This window comes from Nuphar pumila, chromosome 3 (assembly GCF_984573655.1).
Source record: "Nuphar pumila chromosome 3, dmNupPumi1.hap1.1, whole genome shotgun sequence".
NCBI classification, from domain to species: domain Eukaryota; kingdom Viridiplantae; phylum Streptophyta; class Magnoliopsida; order Nymphaeales; family Nymphaeaceae; genus Nuphar; species Nuphar pumila.
Genome location: NC_143251.1, coordinates 124,625,380 through 124,651,181, shown reverse-complemented (window position 1 = coordinate 124,651,181; position 25,802 = coordinate 124,625,380). Strand labels below are relative to the sequence as shown.

Genomic DNA, 25,802 nt, shown 5'->3' with positions numbered 1-25,802 from the left:
TTTAGTCCCTCTTTTCTTACTATTTTTCTCATTTTTCAAGCCTTTTAAAAACGTATGGTGAAGTGCCTCTTCACCTTCCTTGGACCGGGTCCTCCACATGGAGGGAACCCAAATCCAACACCACAGGCCCCACGGTCCAACATTCACAAGTTTGATCCTTTTGAGTCCTTCACTCTCAATTTGTAATACCTATCTATTTAAAATCCGAACAAACCTTCCGAGTCTTATTCTTAATCATCTACCTCAAAAATTCTAAAGGGTCTAACAAAAAACAAACTATTTACATGAACAAAATGCAAATACATCATATTTTTATTTGGATCAATTTCAGATCCAAAATAAAATTCAATTTCGACCTGAATCCAAAAGTAATCCGGTTGAATAGATTTGAATCCGACCCAATTGCATATACCGATTTTACTTAAGGAATTCAAATCCAGAAATAACATTCAGACTCAGATTGGATATCTGAACATATCCGATCCATTTTCAGCCCTACTCTTAGGGTTGAAAAGTGAGCCGGGCAGACCTGAATTCACCCAAGGACTTGACCTGAACCAATTGGTGGACCCACGAATACAGATCAGACATATTTGTGGTTTCACATGGTATGTGCCCATACACAGGTCAGATCTGGAACAAACTTGATTGGGTCTACTAGGATCTGAGTTTGAATCATATCAGGCAACATTTGATCTAATCAGACACCTTTTTCTCCACTTGTTCAGCAGACTCAACAACACATTATCTCATATCATAACTGGGTTCCAAACCATATTGAACCACTCATGGCCTGACTCATATTTGGCTTGTAAAGAACTTGTTCGAACTCATGAAATAGGATCGACAAGCTCGAGCATGAACAACTAGTGTGAGGCTCGGCTTGTACAAGTTCGTTTGTTGATAATAAATATATTTGATATTATAGAATGACTATGCTTGAAATGTTTGGCCTGCAAGTAATAAGTTTAAAGCTCAAATCCAGTTGCTTATAAATTGAAATAATTACTTATTTTGTAAATGAGCTAGTTTGAGCTTGGATTAGTAGGTTTTGGATCTAAATTTTACTGTTTTCAGCTTTTAAAAAGTATATTCTTTTGTAGATGAGTTTGCTGGTGCTAGGCTCATTTAGCTTGGGTTTTTCATGAAATCAAACTCGTCTCGGCTCGATCAAGAAACCAGCCAAGCTTGACCGCCCGCTGTTCGGTTTAGGCTGGTTTATCAGCCCTAGCTTCAAGTTTCCATGAACTTTGGATGTGAACCTGGAGCTTATCAGATTTGACTTCTTCTAACCAAGTCCAGATCCAAATCACGACACCTGACAGGATTCCTTTTTCCTTTTGATAAGATCGGACTTGCCTCGATTGAAGGTACGTGATTCTTTTCCAAGGGTAACCACACATGGATCTCACTTTTAGAACATTAATCGATGTGATAATATTTTGGATAGGTGCCAAAGGATATCATATCTACGGTGTCAACGGGCCTGGTTTACCAGGATAAGACCCGAACCAAACCCTATAGAGTTCGGGAATGGTGATAAATAACAAGATCCGATTAAGATCACGGTCCGGACCTGAAAGTCCGATTAATACATGGACCCGGGTATAGTTTGTGAAATTTTATACCAGACCCAGACACAACCCGAGTTCCGATTAAGACCTTTAATTTTTCAATGTAAAAATGATAAAAAAATATGGTTTTACCGGGTATGATCCGGGTTTTGTTCATGTAGTTCTTATCGAGTTCGGGTATGGTTTTTCTTACACTGAACCCGATTAGACCCTGGTCCGAAACCGATACCATACCCAAAAATCTGGTTCAAGTTTGGTTTCACTTGAGTCCGAACCAAACCCGACCCACTGACACCCTTAATCATATCCATTTGTGGGGGGGGGGGGGGGGGGGGGGGACAAGGTCTCCACCCCCTCCCCTCCTCAAGATTAGAACCTCCATCCCCGGTGGGGATGGATTTTAACCTCCACCCCGCCTTCATCCCCGTTTCATGTCCTCCATCCCCGGTTCAAACGGGGATGAGGCGGGAAAAAGTGGCAGGGATGGGGCGGGCGGGGAAAAGGGTACGTCCATCCCCGCCTCCATCCCTGAACGGGGATGGATTTTAACCTTCCTCCCCGCCTCCATCCCCGTTTCATACCTTTCATCCCCGGTCCAAACGGGGCGAGGCGGGGCCCCGCTTTCCCCCTGTCCACTGCCATCTCTTACTCAGGGCCAAAGTTAAGTGTACTCCCCCAATAGGCAAGGAAAATCTAGGGTTTTACTCTAATGAATAAACTCAGTAAGTAAAGCATTTTTTTGTGTGATTGTGCAAGGGAAACCATGGTTTAAAAAACTCATCGACAGTGACTCGGTTCAACTCGGCCATTTAATGGGTCAACCTAATAATGACCCAAAAATGAACAAAACTTGATCGAGTCATATATATATATATATATTATATTTTGGAAGGCAAGCTGGGGTTAGGCAGAACCCACCACAAGGAGACATGAACTGACAGCTCCTACCAACCACAGTGGCATAGGTTTTTACGGGCAAAATCTCATTTTTTTTAAATTACAAGAAATTGAAATTTTTTTTTATAAATTTTGTGTTTTTTTTAGCAAAATCTCGGCAATAAAAAAATAAATTTTAAAATATAAAAATTATTTAAAAATAAAAATATATGATTTTTCACAATAAATAGTCATTTAAAACGTAAATATCATGTTTAAATCACGGAATTTATGCTTTTTTCATAAATCTCATGATATTTTGAAATTCTCGTGAGAAATTGCCATTTTAAACTTTCAAGCAATTTCTCACGATATTATCGCAAGATTTTAGTAAATCTCGCGATATTTGTCACTATGCTACCAACCACGCGGAGCCCCCATTAGTTCTTCATCACGTTTTTCATCTTTTATATCTCTTATTCAACCAACAGGTGCTCAGCGTGGTTGGTAGGAGCTGTTCATGCACGTATCCTTGTAGTGGGAAGTTTCAGGTTCAAACCCCAGTGGTACATTGAATAATAACTGGTGGCGGTCAAACTAACCCCAGCTTGCCTTTCAAAAAAAAATGTTACCCCTCATTCCCCAACCAAGAAGCGTCTTTCTAAGTTGCTTTACAGGGCTCATCTGAATATTTAGGTGAAGGGGATCCAGACCTTCTTAAGTGCCTACCTATGTACCACCCAGGTGGTATCCCATGTAGTAAGTGAGGTCATGTGTCAAGCTGAATGCCCAGGTTCGAATCTCTCTGCCACATACGTAAGAGAATTCCAGCCCTAGTCATGTGATTGGTTTGTATCACACAGGCAGACACTTAAGCGATCCTTGTATCAGTTTTCATACTTAGGTGCTTCACAGCGTTCCCTCCAACCTTCTCTAGTAGAACGCTCTAGCGCTGCGCCCCATGACTAAGCTCAGTGGAGAAGGGTCCATGTAAACCTAGTTGCTCACTTGCTAGATATGTTGGCTATGGACAATAACATATTAACGCACGTTGGTAAGTGAGATGGAAAGGACACGAATCAATAGGCCCCCAAGTAGTTTGTCAAATTGCCAAAGGCCGGGACACACGTGAGTGGATCTCGGGTCCAAGGACATTTGTCCTTGCAGAACAAAGAAACCCCATTTCTTGTGGCATTTTCTTGGTGACAAGATCGGACACGGTACGATAAGTTGACACAGATAGGGCTAAGAAATGAACCGAACAGCTTGTGGCTCGACTTGACTTGGTTCATCATGAACTCATTCTTTACCTGATTGTGCAAATAGTGAGCCATAAGCCACTCGCTAAGCTAAAATTTACAAGGTTTTTTTTTGTTTGACTGGGGTCGTATAAGCTCGTGAAGATATAACATATAAGACAAGGTCTCCACCCCCGCCCCATCTCAAAATCCTGCCCTCTATCCCTGCCTCCATCCCGGCACGGGTCTTGATTTTAACCTCCATCTTCGCCTCCATCCTTGTTTCATGTGCTTCATCCCCAATCCAAACGGGACAAGGTGTGGTGGGACCCCATTTTGCCTCGGTCCACTGTCATTCCTAAAAAAGGATCGGGGATGGGGCGGGGCGGGGCAGGGCAAGGTGAGGATTGGAGACGGGGATGGGGCAGGACGGGGTGTCTTCAAAGTCCCCACACGGGTTTTGATTTTAACCTTCATTCCCGTCTTCATCCCTGTTTCATGTCCTCCATCCCTGGTCCAAATGGGACACGGCGAGGCAGGGCGAAGCACTGTGTAACATGTCTCAAAAGACAATAATGCACAGTTGGTTATTGTACATAGCAGGTAAAACTGAAACGTCAAACCAGTCGAGCCTGCAAATAAGATATTTGGTATGTTGGGCTCAATGACTAGCTCTAGATACAAAAGTTAAACACATGTAGATATTACTTTGATATTTTTAATAAATTTTTTTTTTATGATAACAATATTTTTATTGGTCAAAAAAATTTAAAGAAATATTTGTCCTTGTGTGTTATTCTTTCAAAAAATTTGAACTTACAAACTGAGCCGGTTTTGCCTGTCAAGTGGAACCTATATCTTTGTAACATAGTGCATACTCTTTTTTGGGTGCTTTCTTGTCAATGTAAACAAACACCCAAAACCCATACAAGAGAATGAGAGGGGATCAGTGTTCTAGGACAGTAATACTGTCCAAAACCTGTACTAATGAGATTCTTTTTTTGGATAGTCCAAGGGAAAAAAAAACTTCAGCACCCGATGGCAGTACACTCAGCTTTGACCTTGTAGCAGCAAGAGATGCTACCTACGAGTTTCAAACTTGTAACGTCCCGTCAACTAGGTGCTATTCACAAGTTGCCCCCTACCAGATGAGTCAATTACTGGACGACAACGGACACCTCTTTTTTTTTTCCAATGTCGTTCTTGTTTTGCATGGACAACATCTGATCTGAATGGTTTAAAATGAATGGCTGACAAGGAGCCTTATTCATGGTTTGATGAGTGCCCGTTGACACCTCTAATCCCTAGGATGGACTTCACTTTAAATTTTCTCCCTCTATTGGATACTTAAAATTATGATCTGCTCATAATGAGATTTATTCTTTGTTTGATAGGTGTCATTCATTTTTCAAGATGAACCACATCCAAGGTGCCTTTGACCGTGATGCAAGTGAGTCATGTTTTGGATCTCAAAATACATTTGAAAGTCGGGTCGTTTTCTATCTGTTTTCTTGGATCCGACTCATTTGCAGAATTCTAAGAACACATTTGGAATTAAGCCAAAGTTGAGCGCCACCACAAGCAGCAGCAGCCTGCAAACCAAGTAGAGGAAGGCACAACATCACCACTGCCACCACCACCACCACCACCACCACCACCACCACCACCCTCTCCTCTCTCATGCTACACGAACCAGTGAAAATGTTTTTATTTAAAAATAATATACAACCATGCCATTACGATTTCACAGGGTAACCTGCAACTCACTGCTCCTCCTATGTACATTTTTTCTTTTTAAAGAGTTTTGAGTGTCATTGATGTTGACAACGACGCCATTCAAGTGGACTTGAATAATTACAATTTTCAATTCCTTGAACCTGAACCACTCTCAGGCCACACTTTTCCCGAGCTTTATTGATTGCCACGTCTCTTTCCAGTGAAAGAAGTGCTATTAATGACAAAAATTGATAGCAAGCAGCGTACTATTTCACAAAGACCAGAGGATTCAACTTTGCAACAAAGCTCGAGGCACAGACCACTAACTTTCTTTTCTAAGATGGGGCCCAACAGTTACACAGCGTACCATTGGGTTTTGAACTTGCAACGTCTCCAACAGAAGGTCACGTGCAATGACTCTTCCTACCAAACAAGTGGAGCCCCTGCTGGTAGAGCTTCACTAACTGTTGATTAATCAGTCCCATCGACTTTGGGGTTAACATGATCGACAGTGTCAAACTCGTGCCCAAGTCTAGGTCAATCTACCGCAGGCACCTACTGGGTCCGGCATGCATGGCTAGGCCTGGGAGACAAGAGGAGCTATTCGGCTTGACTCGGCTGCTCTTTTAAGCTTGTTTATTTTAGGGTTTATATTTGGTACTAATAAAGGTACGAAACTATTGAGCTAAAAATCATAGGTTCAAGTTGCTGAGAAAATCATAGATATGTTCAACATGATTTGTTTGCTAGGGATCGAATTTAATATCATTTTTTTGCTTTAAAAATATGAGTTTTTTGAGTTGTAAAAGTTGGTTACATTGTGGGTTGTTAATTTTTGAAGCCCTTAAAAAACCAGAATATGCATCACAATCATAGATTGAAAAACTCATTTTCTACTAAATAAACCTTAACCTTGTAGATTACATCCATAGGTAGAGCTTGTAAAAGAGTTGAAAGGATTGTTTGGCTCGGCTTAATTGTTGCAAGCCACTGCTCAGCTTGGCTCGTGTGATCTCAGCCGAGCTGGTACAAGCCTGAGCTGGATGAGCTGACTCGTTAAATAAAAAATCCATTTTTTATAGGGTCCATAGTGAAATGGGAAATGCTAACCTTTTGGCTGCCTAGATACTAAACCAATGGATCTTTCATGTCTTTTAACATGTATCACACATAAATCCTATATAAGCCCATTTAAATAAATCGACCCAAGACAACACCTATTGTTCATGCTTGGCTCGGTTACATAAGAGCAGCTCATGGCTCATCTAGGAGCCAACTTGACATCATGAACGAGTTTTAGGCAACTGAGCCACGAGCTGCAAGGTTCGTTTATCATCCTTATCCATAGGGTCTAGTATACAAAAAACAAAAAAAAAATCTAAAAAAATATGAAAAGAAGGTGATTTCTACACATTGGTTTTCTGCCATTGTTAACACCAAATATTAACTCTTTATTTTATATATTATATATAATATATATCTTATACATGTATGATATACATTATACATATAATATATGTTATATATTTCACATTCAAAAAAACAAAAAAACAAATTAAACTGTTTTTAGAAAATGAGTCAGCTGTTAAAGATTAGCTTGTAATAGGTTTGTGTTGGGATGAGTGGCCATTATCTGCTCATCTCGGCATATCCACGAACATGGGCCTGTTCGTGGATATGCCTGGGCAGTTATAAAAATAAATTTTAAAAGACTTTTTATAAAACCGTTTTCAAATGCCCGTTCCAATAATATCGCTGAACCTATCAGCATAGCTGAGCCAAAAAGAAAATTCGAGAGATGAAAAACTATAAATCATGCTCAGCACTTGATGTGTGAAAAACACAACACAAGTCTAAAGCCCCTTGAAGCAAACCTTACAAAAGGCTTAAACAATTGATCTTCTTCTTCTCCTTCTTCTCCTGATTTTCAAAGATCTCTGCTCGGTTCACCTGCTGCTTCGATCATCTGCTGCACACTCTATCCATCAATGGTATCAGAGCGGGTTAGATCTTCTGAGGTCTGCAACATCCTTCATCCTTTGAAACCTGCAAGAAAAGCGTGAAAGGTCAATTGGGCTTCAGGAAGCCCTCTGTTTTCTTGTGACTGTAAACTTGCAGTCAGAGGATTTTTTTCTTACCTTTACTTTCACTTGAGGGACTCTAAGAGCAGAGACCCTAAACCGTACTGTTGAAATTTTCTTTCGCTTAATCTTTGTGTTTACATGGAAATAATTGCATCCGTGAAAGTTTTTTTTTTCCTGTAGTAAACTACAATAAGAGAACAATAACAAGAAAAAAAATTCTTACCTTGCTGTCGTCGATCTTCTTTTCTGACGACCATTGTCATTTTATTAAAGGACCCAATTTTTAACCAGTTTCCTTATTTTCTATCATCGACTTAAACTGTAACCGATAGGGAAGACATCCACCGGCATTCCAGAAAAGGGAAATCAAAAAAAAAAAATACACCGAAAAACTCATATGAAAAAACACAGGAAAATAAAGAAAACATCGGAAGTTAATCGTCCATTATTATCGTCGGATTTTCTTTTCCGACGACCGTTGTTACTTTATCAGCGGACCCGGGCTTTTGACCAGCTTGTTTACTGTCCTCTCTCTCCTCTACTGAAACTGTAACTGGTAGCTAGGGAAGATATCCACTGACGTTCCTAAAAGGGGAAATCAAACAAAAAAATATACACCAGAAAACTCATATGAGAAAACAAAGAGAACACCGGAAGTCGGCAGTCCGACCGTCATTTTGGTTTGGGTCTTCTCTCAGAGATAGATCTGAGCCAGGAACACCGACCCAAACACGCGACAAGGCTTTCCGCAGGAATCTTTGGCCGAAAACGCGAAAGCGCCTCTCAGCATCTTCGACGAACCCTCGAGAGAAGAGAGTGAAAAGTTGACTAAAAAACAAGTTTTCAGTCGACTTTAGGGTATTTATACCCTGGGGTGAGAAATTACCCAGAGCCCCTCCTTTTTTGTGGGTTATTTAGAAACACTATTATTAAAAATTAAATTGTAACCTGCATACTTCTTTTATTTTTTTTGCTATAAGAGGGTTGCGTGTGTGATTTTATCAAAATTCCATTTAAAGGTTTGAGATAATTATTAAATTTACATAAACAAGTTTTTTGTTTTAGTGTTAGTTTTTTTTTTAATAATTCCTGCTAAAGACTGTTTTTTTATAATTCTTTATAGGCTAAAACGGACTTGTAGTCTATTTTTTATGTCTTAATAAAAAAAATATTTAAAATAAATAAATTACTATAAATAAAATAGAGCAAGATAGGATGACTAGTCGTGTGTATGCTTCTGAATTTGCCAAAATTGACAAGCTAAATAAAACAAATTTCTCAATTTGGAAAAGAAGAATACCCTTAGCTCTTACGCTTGAGGGTTTGGAATATGTTTTACACAAACAAATAGAAAATCCTGGAGAAATAGGGTCAAAAGAGGAGAAAGAAAAATATAAAAAATACTTAAGAGATGCTCTTATAGCTAGAACTATTATGTTGACTTATATGGATAATGGCTTCATTAGAGTTTTTGAAGACTACAAAATAGCAAATGAAATAATGAAAGCGATTGGGTCTAAATATGATACTACATCTGAAGTACATGTACAACTGCTCTAAAAACAATACAATTCATATAAAATGAAAGAGTCAGACAACTTGGTAGATCATGTAAAATGTATGTTGGTCATGGCAAAAGACTTAGCAATAACTGGAAATGTGATACCTGACAGAATGCAAATCTCAACCATCTTGAATAGTATGCCTTTATCTTGGAGGATGGTAACCACAACACTTAGGCTGAATACTAAAAGTATAAACCTAAATGAGTTACCTCTGCAACAGGCGATAGAGCAAGAACACAGGGTCAAGGACAAAAAGTCAGAACTCATGATAGCTCAAGATGTCCCATCCAACAATCAAGTACCTTTTAAAAAGAACAACAATAACTTTAAAGGAAAGGAAACAACAAGTTCAATAAAGTACATGATATCAACTCCAGAAGGCCTCAGAGAACTGGACCTCAAGTAAAGTGCTTTAAATGCGAGAAGATGGAACACATCCAAAGGAACTGCAGGACAAAGACCTTCAACAGAAACACTGGACAGCATGAGAAACAGAACAACAAAAGAAGACCGGATAATAAAGAAGTTGTTTGTGTTGTGTCTGAATGTCGATTTGCAAATGAGAAACTCTTAAAATGGTGGGTTGATTATGGAGCAACCCGACACATAGCTAAAACCACAAATGGATCTTTAAACATGAAAGAATTAGGTCCAGGTGAACACAAAGTGTACATGGGAAATAACACCTACTGCAAAGTAGGTGGGATTAGGTCTTATAGACTTAATGTAGGTGAAACAAGTGTCCTTCTTAATGAAGTTCTTTATGTACCCTCAATGAGGAGGAACTTAGTTTCTGTCACGCCTTTGACTGGGAAAGATTTTGAAGTCATATTCATTCCGGGGAAAGTCACAATAGGGAAACATAGTAGAGTCCTATTTAAAGGAACTTTTGTAAAAGAACATTGTATGTTTAAGCTGTGTGATAATAAAGAATCAGTTTTTGCTTATATTGATTGTGGCTTTAACATTGATATAAATGTATGGCATAAAAGACTTGGACATATAAGCATAAAGAAAATAAAAAACTTAGCACAACAAGAAATAATTTCTACGTTTAATGAAGCACACTTTGAAAAATATGAAACTTGTATATGTGGAAAAATGGCTAGAAAATCTTTTCCATCAAATGTTGTACGTGCTAAAGAATTATTAGAAATAATTCATATTGATATTTGTGGACCATTTGGAGTTCAAACTTACAGTGGAATGCTATATTTTATATCATTTACTGATGATTTCTCAAGATACAACTACTTATACTTGATTAAACATAAATCAAAAGCTCTTGAAAAATTTAAAGAATATAAAAGCAAAGTTGAGACACAACTTGGAAGATATATTAAAATAATTAGGTCAAACAGGAGAGGTGAATACACCTCGAATGAGTTCAGTGAATTTTGTAAAGATCTTGGCATTAACAGGCAAATAATCATGCAAGAACACCATAACAAAATAATGTTGCAGAGAGGTGCAATAAAACCCTCTTTAACATGGTTAGGATCATGTTAGCAGGAGCACAATTACTCAAAGTTTTTTGGGGTGAAGCTGTAAATACAACAATGTATGCCCTGAATAGAGTGCCCTGCAAAGTTGTTCCAACAACTTCGTATGAAAGCTGGACTGGTAGGAAACCAGATTTGAGCCATCTTAGGAGATGGGGTTCTGTAGCACATGCTAAGATCTTGGATCCAACTATAGATAAGTTGGACAATAGATCTGTTAGAGGTATTTTTATTGGATATCCTAAAGGATCAAAAGGCTACAAGTTATACCATGAAAAGCTGACATTGATTGAAAGTAGAGATGTTGAGTTTCTAGAAAGACTCAACAATGAATCCAGTGATCCCATTGAAGATTCTTTTGATTTACTGGATGATTTTGATGATCAAAATAAATAGTTTGGAAATGAACCAACTGTGGATCAGTCAGGCAATAAACCAATTGATCCAAGCTCCTCTACTTCTCAAAGTTTAAGCAGTCATAAAAGATCTAGAGCTCCTCCATTCTATCTGGATGATTATTATGTGTATGACTGAAGAGTTATGTTATTCAGTAGATATAGATTAAATGACTGACAATTTATCATATTCTGATGCTATTAAATCAAATGAAGCATCAAAATGAAAAAGGGCTATGGATGAAGAAATAGAATCCATTGAAAAAATTAATCAAGTCTGGGAATTAACTGATCTTCTTGAAGGAAGGAAACCAGTCGGTTGTAAATGGGTTCTTAAAATGAAGTACAAGGCTGATGGATCAATAGACAAATTCAAAGCAAGGTTGGTAGCAAATGGTTTTTTCCAAAGGGAAGGTGTTGATTACACTGAAACCTACCTCACCAGTTCCTAAGTTTGCATCCATAAGGATAATATTATCCATAGCAATTCATTATGATCTAGATGTGTGGCAGATGAATGTAAAAATTGCCTTCTTGAATGGTGACTTAAAAGAAACCATATATATGTTTCAACCAGAAGGATATATCACAGACAATGACAAAATATACAAGTTGAAAAAATCATTGTATGGGCTTAAGCAATCACCAAGACAGTGGTATTTGGTTTTTCATAAAGCAATAACCAAGATTGGATATGAAGTAAATCAATTAGACCATTATGTATATGTTTGGAAAATTGGGAGTGACTTTTGTATTTTATCTCTTTATGTTGACGATATATTGATGACTGAAAATAATAAAGATATGATAGTCAACACAAAGAATTGGTTGTATACCAATTTCGAAATGAAAGATATGGGTAAAGCTTCATACATTCTGGGAATCAAAATTATCAGAAATAGAGAATTAAAAGTTCTTAGCTTGAGTCAAGAAAGATATATTGACTATTTTGAAGAAATATAGAATACATGACTCGAAACCAATTGATACTCTGGTTGCTAAAGGAGTGAACTTAAGTAAAAGTGATTGTCCAGGTGAAAACCAACAAAGACTAGATGTTCCTTATGCCCAGGATGTTGAAAGCTTAATGTATATTATGCTCTATACAAGACCTGATATAAGTTTTGTAGTAGGTCTTGTTAGCAGATATCAAAGTAATCCTGGTTGGCCTCACTAGCAGGTTGTCAAAAGAATCTTTTGATATTTGAAAGGCTCAAACGAATTACAGTTGAGTTTTCAATCTGACAAGCTTGATTTAATCAGATACTCAGATGCTGACTTTGCAGGATGCAAAGATGACAATAAATCTACTTCTGGCTATATCTTCTTGTTTGGAGGAGGTGCAATAGCCTAGTCGTGTAAAAAGCAAGGTTGTGTGACTTTGCATACTTAGAAAGCCGAGTATATTGTTTGTAATGCAGCAACAACTTTTGCAGTATGTATTAGAAGGTCCAATTGTGATTTAAAATTAGATCTTAAATTTTAACCTGTACATATTTTTTATGACAACCAGGCTGCTATTTCTTTGATGAAAAGTAGGGTAGATAGCTCTAAAAGCAAGCATATAATAGTAAAATATCACTATATACATGATATGATTGAACGAAATGAGATAACCGTTGATTATCTACCATATTCAGACATGGTAGCAAATCCTCTTACGAAAGGGATCCTGAGGATCTGTTCACAAAACATGTGGCATACATGGGATTAAGATACTTGTGATTACGAGGCAAATCCTTATGGAAATTCGTAATCCTTGCATAGAAAGCCCACAATAGTGGAAGCAAGGCCGATAGATATATGACCAAATGAGAGATGTTGAGAGGAGTAGCCATTATCTGCTCATCTCGGCATATCCACGAACATGGGCTCGTTCGTGGATATGCCTCGGCAGTTATAAAAACAAGTTTCAAAAGACCTTTTATAAAACCGTTTTCAAATGCCCGTTCCAATAATCTCGCTGAACCTATCTGTATAGCTGAGCCAAAAAAGTTAATTCGAGAGATGAAAAATTGTAAATCATGCTCAGCACTTTGATGTGTGAAAAACGCAGCACAAGTCTAAAGCCTCTCGAAGCAAACCTTACAAAAGGCTTAAACAACCGATCTTCTTCTTCTCCCTCTTCTCTTGATTTTCAAAGATCTCTGCTCGGTTCACTCGTCTGTTGCGCACTCTATCCAAGTTTGGACTGAGCTAGGCTGGTGACGAGCTCAAGAGAGCTGGGGTTCACCCTTAACGAGTCGAATCCAAACAACCGGTTGGGCTCGTTTACCAGCCACGCCGTTGGGCGTCACTGAGCTTGGCCTTGACTTTGTTGATCATCCCTAGGAACTTCCCATTCCCAAAAAAGCAGCAGAAGTCCCTGTTCCTGCTCGTTCACAAGCACCGTTGAAGAGCGAGAAGGGATACAGAGAGCGGCTAAGTGCCATGGCTACGTGACACAGGCCATCACATGACAGCATTTCATGTGGGGCCTGCACTCTGTCACTGTGGGCCCCATGCAATGCTGTCACGTGATTGGCTAGAGACACATAGCCATGGCACGTAGCCCCTCCTTTGATCTCAGATCTTGGAGAGCGGGGCAACTACTCGTCAACCCTTTCTGCCGTTTGTTGGGTTGTCACCTGTCGTTCATAACTTCATACTTTCCAACTCCTTTCCCCATTCTTTTTTTTTCTTGCTTAATATTTCGGGGTTTTCCCAAACACAGGTATCTATTTAATCCCCCTCTCCATTCTCTCATTTTTCTCATCCACAAACTCTTTCCTCCTTTCTGCTGCACATTGTTTATCTCAATCTCTCTTTCCTTTGGTATGGATAAGCGTCGTCGAAAACGGACAAAAACTTCGACTTGTGATTCCCAGGGTGAGTTTTCCCTTCATGGTTTTCTTACTTGTAAATCAATCAACATTGGGGGGGTTGTGCTTGCGTTGTTTGTTGCTTTCTTTCGGGGTTTGAAAAAATTTCTTGGGTTTTGATCGACAGAGGTGAGTAGCATTGAGTGGGAATGCATCAAGATGACAGAGCAAGAAGAGGATCTCATTTACAGGATGTACAGGCTTGTCGGAAACAGGTTGCTCGCCGGAAAAACCTCTCTCTCTCTCTCTCTCTCTTGTTTTCTTTCTTCCATCTCTCTAAGATATTAATCTTTTGGATGCATGTGAAAACAGACCAAGTTCATGAAATCAAAACACTTATTCCGGTTGGCGTGTTGGGTTTTCATAAACTTGGTCACAGATTTCAGGTGCTGCCAAACATGCCCTTCGAGAGTTGGAGTAGAATATATCGAGATTTCCAATGCGTTTCTCCATGTTGTTTTTTTTTTTTTTATGTTTTTTATCCTTCTCCTTCAAATAGTCAAACTCTTACTATTTTGGTTAGAAGACCATCTGCTTCTATTTAATAAAAAAAAAAGTAACCTGTGAAGTTAAACAAAAAAACTTATCCTATGACAGATGATGCTGTAAAATCTTATGTCAATCCTAACCGTCCAACCGATCAACATGGGATGGATCCCGTCCTATGTCTACGATGAGATCCGTGTTTGCAAGAGGTTCACCTTTTTGAGTGGTTGTATGAGCTTAACTCGAGTTTATGTTTGGGCAACGTTACCAAGATTGTAAACTCCAACGCCTTTACAGCTTGCTAGCTGTGGGTGTGTTTGGCAACAAAACAAAACATGCCCATTCTTCAGAGTACGTGTCCTATCTTCAGAGTCTCTTTTTCAACAGTCCTCTTACTAGTGAAGGGTTTGGAGTTCATAACCTTAATCATATTTGACCTACGAAAGAAGTCTTCAAGTGACTCGAAGTTTGACTGGTTGGTTAACATTATGCTGGACAGGCAGAATGTGGGGACATAGCCAAGTGCTTGGTCCAAATAGGCTTCGATGGCGACACCATGTAGGTCTGGCATGCACTCAATCATTACGGATGCAAACGGGTCCGATCCAGAACAGTTAAATACATGGAGAATTCGGATCCAAAACAACCACAGATTGCAAAACCTTCATCCTGGATCCGACCCATGCCCATATCAATCATGGCTGTGATCGGGTTGTGCTGATGTGTTCATGAGCCCCAGGTTTGGTGAGGTATTACCTAACTTGGTTGGGTGCGACCCACTACCTTTGCTTTTGCAGTACCAAACCAAACCTAGAAATCATGTTGTGTGGGCCAATGGCATTGGTGGTGGTAGTGTCTCTAGCCCACAGTGTTGCAAAAGTTTGATCAGGGGAATCGTGTATCCGACCTACTAGGGTACACCCAAACCCACTATTTAGGTTCAAGTTAGTTCAGGTACTTTAGACAAACCCCACCCATTTGACAGTCCCAAGCTTGATGTTAAAATATGAACAACATGACCAACAGGGGTAAGAGCAAATTGCATCATATTGTATATAACTAATTCTTGGGTTATAATCAGTCCCAACCTTGCGTTTCACTTGAGAAGATTAGGGCTGGGAAACAAGCTAAGCTGCTCGTCGCTCGGCTCGGTTAATGTCAGGCTTGTAAGGAGCTATTTCAAGCTAGTAAAATGGTCTCGGCAAGCTGAATATGGACAATAGGTACTCAGTCTCGGCTCAACTCGGATAAGCTCATTGGGTGGTAGGAAATATACTTTAGATATATTTGACATATATATTTTTTGTAAACATATTTCTTTCATCTAGAAAACAAAGTATTTTTTTCTATAAACAAGCTGGCTTGAACTCGGCTCGTTTAACTCGGGCTGATTGTGAGCTCGAACACAGCTTGACTCGCCACAAGAATGAGCCAGCTTGAACACTTCGAGCTCGTCTATTGAAGCTGGTTTACCAGCCCTAGATGAGATATATGTGGGCTCCAAGATTGGACATATTGTACATAAGTGCATAATGCAGCTAGAACTCATTGAGGTGTGGTTGTTGCAGGTGGGGGCTGATAGCCGGTCGAATTCCGGGACGTAAAGCAGAGGAAATAGAGAGGTTTTGGATAATGAGACATGGGGAATTGAACATGGTTAATGGGTACAGAAGATAGAGATCAAGTCATTTAATTATCTTCTTAAATCTGGTAAAAAAGGGGTCATATTTGCAGTTCCTGTTTGGAGTGTTGTAATTTGTCCTTGTTTTTTAGTTTTCTTGGAAATCTTTGTTTCCTTTGCTAGACATGCTGTTCTTCCTTGGGAAGTAACTTCCGCTCGTGCTACTTGTGTGGTAGTTTTTGGGGCGTTGATTTTTGTAAAGAAATGCGGTTGTTTGTGGCTAAGATGTACTATTGGCGTTGTTTAAGTTATTGATATTATATAATTTTTTTGGATTTCCTGACTGCTTTATTTATATTCAAAAAGTTTAGCCACTCATTCCAAGACATCAAGTTGTTTCCCTTTCCTAGTATTAGAGTATCATACTCGGATCCAATCATCAGTTTGGATCGGCATCCAAGAAGAAACCAAGAACCTTCAAGAAGAATCCAAGAAGACTTAAAGAAGTCCTCTCCATCAAGGAGTCCAAGAAAAGCAAACAAACTCAAGAAGCAATTATGGGACTCTTACCTAAATGACACCTCTCACATGAGAAATCGTCCGTGTTTAGGTCCCAATGGGACTCCTCTAAAGCGTGAACTCTTATAAGCCTTGAATCCAGGCCATCTTGTACATGTATTCTATATAAATGTGTATCAATTTTGTCAACCCTCACCAAGAGAAAACATTGGGGTGAAGGATCGAGGACATAGGATCATTCAGATCCAAACCATGTTAAAAATCATGTTCAGGATGTAGTTGTGTTCGTTCTACATTCATATTTTTGTGTTCATTTTGTCATCTTCAACGAGTATAACCTTAGAGATGAATTCTATTCTTCCTGCTCCAACTACCTTACAATACTTCTTAAGCACAAAGTTGTCCACAAAGACTTATTTGTTGTGAGAATCTTAATTTATCTCACTGATGATTTCATATGACTTACATGAATTCATTGATGGTTCAAAATCATGTTCGGTCAAATTCATTGTTCAAGATGAAAAACAAGTACTCAATCCTGAGTTCATTAAGTGACAACGTCAATACCAACTATTCCTTAATTACACTATAAGAAACATGTGGATTAGCGACGACCTAAATCTATCGCTAATTCGTCGCTAAACAGTTTAGCGACGAATTAGCGTCGGATTAGAGACGGATAGCTTTCATCGTGAATTTTTCGACGCTAAGTAGCGACAAAACTTATCCATCGCTAAACCATCGCTAATTTGCGATGGATTAGCGACAGAAATGATCTGTCGCGAGTCTGTCACTATTTTAAATTAGCGATGGATAATATCCGTCGTGAGTCCTTCGCTATTTTAAATTAGCGACGAATAATATTTGTCACTAATCTGTCGCTAAATTTAAAAAAAAAATAAAAAAACTTTTTTGCTCGCTGCCAAGAGGTATTCCGGCAGCAATAGGCAGGACTTGGAGCGATTCGTCGGCGGCGACGGAGGAGGAGGACGACCCACCACCGGATCCCAGCAAGTCGTACTCCCTCGACCCCAAGATCTCCGATTGGGTCTCGCAGAGGTCGGAATGGACCGATCTCGTTGTTGACGGCCATGATGGAGACGAGGCCGGTGTCGGGGTGGATGGTGTTGCGGAGGCGATCGAGGTCGAGGAGGTTGTCAGAGCCGATGGGGAGGTAGGTGGCGTGGAAGCGACCTGCTCCCTGGCGCGCTCGACTGCCTCGTTCGACTCCCAGCCGTAGAGGTGAGTGCGGTAATGGGGGTTGCCGAAGCGGCCAGTGAAGAAGGGCAACATCACGTCCAGCACCTGCGGGTCCACCGGCGACGTCGCTTGCATGTCCAGGTACAACGGTCGCCCCGCGATCCGCACACCCTTCATCGAGATTCCTCTGCCCTCCTCTACTGTATCGGAGTTGGGCGACGGCAGTCGCGGCGGTCGACATCGTCCAGTGAGCCTTACTGCGGCGAGCATGAGGCTCGGCTTCATCGACCAGCGGGAGCACGAGGCTCAGTTTAAATCGAACATCAATTTAAATTTCGAACGGGGGAGAGAGGGAAAATTTCGCGCTTTAGGTGGGACGGTTTAAATCAAAAATTAGCGACGGATTTAGCGAGAGAATTTTTCTGTTGCTAATCCGTCGCTAATTAGCGACGGATTAGCAACGGAAAAATTCCATCGCTAATTTCTTACAGTTTTGCAGTAAAAATTTTTTGTCGTCGATCTGTCGATAATTAGCGATGGATTTGAGACGAAATTTATATCGTCGCTAATTTCAAAAATATTTCAAAGATTGGCGACGGATAATGTTCTCTCGCTATGTTCGTCGCTAATTTGCGACGGAAAAAATCCGTCGCAAAAATCCGTCGCTAATAAGGGTTTTTCTTGTAGTGTTAGTTCATCTCTTCTTTTATCTGAACTTATTCATACACAGGTCGTTAGCTTCAAAACCTCATATGAGGTCTATGAAGCCTTGATAGAAACATATAATGCTCACTCTTGATCTTGAGTATTACAGTTAAAACATCAATTGCATACACACAAAATAGGAGAGAAAAGTATTGATGAACTGTTTTAAAAAGGCAAAACTATCACCCATCAGTTGGCCATAGCAGGCAAAACCGTCTTAGATGAATACTTTATACTATTTATTTTACAGGCTCTTTCCCATGAGCATGCGGCTTTTCAAGTCTCGATATCTACCTAATCTGACCTCATCTTCATCAACCAGTTTCACAGTCTACAACTATCAAAAGAAGCTTACATAGTTAACTCCATTACAACCAGTCATGATATTGCGCCAAAAGTTAACCTCAACCAGAGGTTCAATAACAATTTTAATAATAACGTTGGCCCTAGACGTGGCAGAAACTTCCAACAGGGAGGTCGGTTTGGGGTCACGATCATGTGTGGTCTGTCAATACTATGAAAAGCCAAATCACACACACCCGCCAGCATCGTTCACTTCATAGAGATGTCTTCTGGGTTTCTGGATTCAGGTATATCTCCTCATATGATGTCAGACCTGAATTCTCTACCCATCAACTTTGACTATCAATGCAATTATACAGTTAAAATCGGTAACGGGATAAGTTTGCCTATATCTCATATTGGTCATTCTATTTTTTTGCATGCTTATACTAAATTGGCATTATAAGATATATTACATGTTCCTCTAATTAAAAAGAAATTACTTCCTCTAATTAAAAAAAAATACTATTTGTTCGGTGATTCACTCAAGATAATAATGTTATTTTTGAGTTTCACCCATCTCGCTGTTGTGTTAAGGATTCGATAACGAGAAAATAAATACTCTGAGGAACGATTAAGAATGGATTATACCACATCAAACTCAGCAACTTATGTTGGAGAGTGTATAACTACCTCTCAGTGGCATTATCGTTTCGGCCACCCGATGTTAAGAATACTTCAACAAGTTATTTTCAAATTAAGTTTGCCTTTTATTAAACATATTGACTCTAAAGTATGTGATGCTTGTTAAAAAAGAAAACACCATAAATTTTCCTTTTCTAATAGCATGCATGAAATTTCTAAACCTTTAAATTTGATATTTGCTTATGTGTGGGGATCTGCCCCAACCTCTGGCATTCAAAGTTTCAAATGTTATCTTAGTTTTGTGGATGATTTCTCTCAATTTACCTGAATATTTTTTTATGAAAAATAAATTGGATGTGGCAACTATATTTCAAAAATTTAAAGCTCATGTTGAAAAGGTTGTTGGCTCAAAAATTAAGTTTTTGATAATTGATGGTGAGGAAAAATTTAAGGCCTTAGATTCATTTTTACTGAGTTCTGGGATTAAGCATCAAATTTCTTGTCCACACACACAAAAATAAAATTGATCAGCTGAGCGCAAACATCAGCACATTATAGAAACAAGGTTTTTCCTCATGGCTCACACCCATATGCCTTCTCTACAATAGTCTATTTGATTAACCGCTTGCCTACTCCCAACCTACTTCATCAATCTTCCATAACGATTTTACTTAACCAAGATCCTAATTATACATTTTTAAAGATTTTTGGATATGTATGTTATCTATACCTAAAACCTTAACGAACTCATAAATTAGATTACAAGTCCCTTGTCATATTTGTCTTAGCAACAGTCCTAATCACCATAGATATCTTTACCTAAATCCCACAAATCAAACAGTCATTGTCTTCTGACATGTTATTTTTTATGAACGCTCCTTCTCTTTCCAACCTCGTCGTATACCACCTTCGACAAACCCCATGCCCCCAATAGAGTCTACCTTCTGTTACCTATTAATGCCCCTCAAACTCTCTCTTTTGAATCCCCTACCTCTACACCTCCCTCTGATATGCCGCCCATACCTTTTATTGTTTTCAGCTCTCCTCCTCTTTCTTCGCCACCTGCCATGGAGTACACACCCTCCACCACCCCTATTATCCCTGACCCTACTACTCCTCTTGTTCGTACTCATTGTATGGTCACCCATGCACAGGATGGGGCCCTCCAGGTTTTTAGGATTCACGATTCCCTCATATCATGTATGTAAGCTCAATCAGGCTCTCTATGGCATTAAACAGGCACCTTGAGCATGATACCAACATTTGAGTAATGTTCTTCTAAGCCATGGGTTTGTTGAATCTCTAACTGATGCATCTCTTTTTGTTTTGTGCAAAACTCATTTAACTTCTTATATACTAGTATATGTTGATGGCAAGCAGCCCTCTGATGTTTGTTTGATCCTTAATCATACGCCTTAGAGTTTTGCTTTAAAGGATCTTGAACCGCTACATTATTTTTTGGGCATTGAGGCCGTACCATCCGCAGATGAATTCCTTCCATCTTAGTGCAAATATGTTATGGACATCCTACATCAGACATCCATGCTTGGGGCCAAACCAATCAGCACACATATGGCTTCTTCTGCTCGGCTAACTTCAGACGGGCCATCATTTTATGGTCTTACACTATCGCAGTGTTCTGGGTGCATTTCAATATGAGACTCACACTCATCCTGATCTTGCCTTTCCTATTAACCACATATGTCAGTACATGCATCAACCATCAGTCAACCACTGAAATATGATAAAACGAATTATACGGTATCTCAAAGAAACCTTTCATTATGAACTTCTGATAAGGTCATCTACCTTTGTTTCACTCTCTGTTGAACACAAATCTACATCCGGTTATGTTGTGTACCTTGGTCCCAATATTATTTCAGTGAATTCAAAAAAACATGTAGTTACTCGTTCTAGCACAGATGTCGAATATAGAGCAGTCATAAATGCAACAACTGAAATTTCTTGGGTTCATGCCATTTTTTGAGAGCTAGGCGTACCTATCCATTCATCGCCTACCCTATGGTGTGATAACGTGTTCACAACTTATCTTGTGAATCTTGTTCTTCACACTCACAGAAAACACATTGAAATTGTTGTACATTTTGTTCGGGACCACATTGCCAAGGGCAAACTCAGGGTGTCTAACATTCCTTTGATAGAACAAATTGCAGATGTTCTCACCAAGGCTCTACCGGTTTGGCGCTTTCAATTTCTGTGATCCAAACTCAATATATGTCTTGAGCCATTGAGTTTGTGGGAGAATGTTAGAATATCATACCAGATCCAATCACCAAGTTTGGATTTAGATTCAAGGAGGAACCAAGAATGTTTAAGAATGATCTAAGAAGACTCAAGAAGTCCAAAACAAACAAGAAGTCCTCTCCATCAAGGAGTCCAAGAAAAGCAAAAAAACTCAAGAAGCAATTATGGAACTCTCTCATAAGAGGGACCTCTCACATGAAAAATCTTCCAAGTATTTAGGTCTCAATGAGACCCCTCCAAAACGTGAACTATTGTAGGCCTTGAATCGTAGCCATCTTGTACATGTATTCTTTATAAATGCGTATCAATAGAGATCAACCCTCGCCAAGAAAAAATGTTGAGGTGAAGGATCGTGGACTTAGGATCATTTAGATTTGAACTACATTAAAAATCATGTTCAGTGTGTGGTTGTGTTTGTTCTACGTTCATATTTTCATGCTCGTTTACCTAAGTATAGGGGCATCCTTTTATTCTTCTCTTTTTTGGGGCGTTTGAATCGAAAGCTAAAGCTGCAGGACTCTCTCCCTCTCCCTCTCCCTCTCTTTCTCCAAGGAACTAGATAGGCCTATTTGGGTGTGTTTGTCTGCCGCCAAAACCTGAGGCCTTGGGCGGAGAAGCACACAATAACTAGTGCAATTCCATCAGCCTCACCGCGGCAACTTAAATGCTTCCCTCTCTTTCTGTTGAAGAAGACTCTTAGGCAAAACATGCACGGAGTCTTCGTCTACTGCATGCAAACACCCTCCTTTAAGTCTAATCAAAACCAAAGAACCAGGAGAACAAAAGTATAATTAGTAAATGAATCAAGCCCATGTTTCTTAAGACTCTACAACCTCTCTAGGCTTAGAGGAGCTTCACACATTCCACCTATGTAGTGACCCGCATTCTACAAGTCATTCTTCTCTCCTTTTTATGTTGTTCTCTATACTATAGATGTTCAGTCAGGTTGAGTGGCCCTTTGATCATCTAGCTTTATTCAAAAATAGAAAACTTCATGCACTAGAAGGAAAAGCGAGCACTAAATAGGCACAAGTTATGCCTTTAGCTTAATGTTGCTACCCAGATGAGTAGCTCTTTCATATGTATCAGAGAATGTGGATTAAGGCTCCAGTTGGATGCTAAGATTGCAGCTATGGATTCCACATGTTAAGTGAACATGAATTTGGCACTTTCTATAGCACTTGTTTGGGATACTTCAATCGCACCATTTCAGCTTATAGACATTCCAGGAGGACTGCCGCTCAATACCCTTGCAAAACTTAATTAGCTGATAGTCAGAAGTACCATAGAAGTGGATGCTAGTGCGGGTATTAGTGACATGGGTAACTGAAATATGTTTACCAACCAAATATGTTTGCTGGTATGAACAAAGATTTTCATAAGCTTTTTTTTTTACTTTTTTCAAAAAAATTACCATACGGATTTGATTTAGACTATTGGTTTTATAGAAATAGACTCTTGGATCATCCAATTATCATGTATAAGAAGGATCTTTTAAGAGTTGAAAATGAATGGCTTAGAATTTTTATAAATATTCAAGCATAAAAAATCACATTTTTTTATCCAATTACGATGATTCAACAATCGATTCCTAGCAAATGGACCACGCTGAATGCATCTGTAAGGTTACATTTGCCAAAAAAACTATGAAAATCTCGATTCATATCAGCAAACATATTTGGTTGGTAAACATATTTCAGTTCCCCTTAGTGATGTATTTTCAAATAACCATATCTCTATGATGGTAGTTTGTTCAAGGAGTTAGAGTTGGCATTTCCTATGCCAACACCTTCAAATACCATGTTTCTTTGCTTGTAAACAAAACTTTGATGCTATGGATTCCATGGTTCCACACCCACCTGTAAGACGGTGGTCGTTTCCAAGGAAAAAAAAAGAAATAGAAATCAGTAATAAATTATTTTTACCTAATGGGGCATTTGACTGTGTCCCGCGGGACACTAGTGCAGTTAAATTGAGGACATGTTTTGTGCATATGCCAAAATCATTGTACAAGACAACTTTTTCATTATGAAATCCGGGGCGATATGCTAGGAAACCAGGAAAGATTGTATTAAAAAAAATTGAAGGTAATGGGACGGTGTCCTGAAACAGAATATTGTTCAGTCTGTAATGAAAATGTGTTATGTCCAAGGTTAGACAAGCATTTGAATGCTCTTTAAGGGATTGTTTGGTGGCTTGTTCAAGATTGGACAGAAGGAACGATCAAAACAGACAAAACACATGTTTTGTCTGTTCTGTAACAACTGTATTTTGTCTAGCGCTTGGTGGCTTGTTCACGAAAGTTGTGTTTCTTATATCCAATGTTAGATCCCTTGTAGGTACAACATGGACACACATGGATAATAGGTCAAATAAGTTCGTTTTGGATCACATAACTCGATGCACCAACCATATGAGTGTTTTAACATGTTTATTATGAATTTTAACTTCGGATATAGATCTCTGATTGGATCTAAAAACTAAAAAAATATTTAAAATTTGAGTAATTTGAGAAAAAATAAGAATTTATAGTTTTGATATATAAATGCTTTAATCGGTGTGATATTGGATCTAATTATGAAAGTTTATCAAAAAATTATGGATTTTAGCCCCAAATATAGATTTTAAATTAGATCCAAGTACGAAAAAAATGTTTAAATTTTGGGTAATTTGAGAAAAAATAAGAATTCATAATTTTTTATATACAAATGCAAAAACCATAAATAAATTATAAAAACCTAAAATTCAAGAAAAGAAATCATAAATTAACCAAAAACCCTAAACTACAGAAAAAATTAACTATAAAGCCATAAACTCAAAGAAACCATAAATAAATCATAATAAAAAATATAAAAACCCTAATAAAAGAAAAACAATGCTAATCAAATACAAGAAAATCCCTAATCAAATTAACTATAAAAAAACCTAATTTAAGAAATTTAATTCAAAGCCTCAATAAAAAAAACTAATCAAATATAATGCAAAATAACCAGTTGGGGAATTTCATCAAACATATGGCATGCATCAAAAAAGGGGAAAAGTTGAAGAATAAAATGTGATTCAAGAATCCCCCAAAATTTGGGATACAAATAAGGAAAAACAGAAAAAAAAAGCCATCAAACATCTACAAAGCTCCCCATACACCGGCCTTTGGTTTCTCCCCTCAAGTTCCTCCTCCATGTCGCCGGTAGAGGAAATGAGAAGGAGAGGGAAGAAAGAAGATGGGAAGTAAAATAAGAGAGAGAAGGAGGTGAGGGCGGAGCTCGCCGAAGCTCAGGCGACGTCGCTGGAGCCCGAGTGCCTCTCCGGGGAGGGATCAGACGGTCTTGTCGAGGGTGAGGAAGCGAGACAAGGTTGCAGGTGTGAGGCAGCGAGAAAGTGCCGGGGGTTAACGCTTCTATGTTTTTTTTTCTTTATTTTCCTCCCGTGAAATACAAGGGGGTGAAACGACATTTCACCATTCCTGAGACATGGGGAACGCGCTTTCCACACATTTGTCACATCCAAAGTTTGATGGCAACGGCATCCTGCGCGGCTGCAGTGTCCATCAAAACTTGCGGGACACGCCATCCACTTTCATGTTCACTAGTTCATCTACTTTCATGTTTTCTCGTTCATGAGATCCAAACAGCAAAACCAGAGTGATGAGGTCAGACAGAGAGTTTCCTATGCAGGAATCAACGTGAATTTGGTTTCCTATACATCAATCCATTCTATTTCAGTTAAATTGTGTTGGATCAGTTTGCAAAGAATAGGACAGAACAACAAAAATTAGAGGGAACCAATATCAAATCTTGAAAAACAAGGGCACATATGACCACTAGAGGAATACAGCATCTATATCAGATTTAAGCATGACTGCACCGCATTCCTGTCAAAAGAATATTAGGTAATAACCGTAGAAAGAAAGGAAAACAGTAGAACATTATGGTAACCTAGTGCATGCACTAAGAGCAAGTATAAGACAGTAATGAAGTGAATACAAAAAAAGTAAAAGAAAAACACAGAAGCACAAAAAACATATTACCATTGGGATGAGTTTTTTAAACTTTGGAAACAAAGTGGCTGGCATCCTGAAGAAGTGCCAATAATTCTGAAATGAAATCGTGCACTTTTCAACATGCAACTGAACAGAGGCCTAACTCCCACCATAGGTGGTTGGGCCACAAACAGTTCACAGTTACTCTTTGATGCACCCGTGGCGTATATAAGCACGTGGGGCTCGTATCCCCGTGTGTGTCGGCATCACTTAGCGAGGGAGTCCGATG

At 39.0% G+C, this 25,802-nt stretch overlaps 1 protein-coding gene across 1 annotated transcript; it reads left to right on the top strand.

Annotated features, from left to right (window-relative positions):
* The first annotated feature begins 13,691 nt into the window (after positions 1 to 13,691).
* On the top strand, positions 13,692 to 16,253 carry LOC149843616 (transcription factor CPC-like). Its single transcript, XM_090001880.1, has 3 exons — positions 13,692 to 13,818; positions 13,939 to 14,026; positions 15,866 to 16,253. The coding sequence occupies exons 1-3, from the start codon at positions 13,767 to 13,769 to the stop codon at positions 15,972 to 15,974; spliced, it is 249 nt and encodes an 82-aa protein (XP_089858006.1). The 5' UTR covers positions 13,692 to 13,766; the 3' UTR covers positions 15,975 to 16,253.
* The last annotated feature ends 9,549 nt before the right edge of the window (positions 16,254 to 25,802 follow it).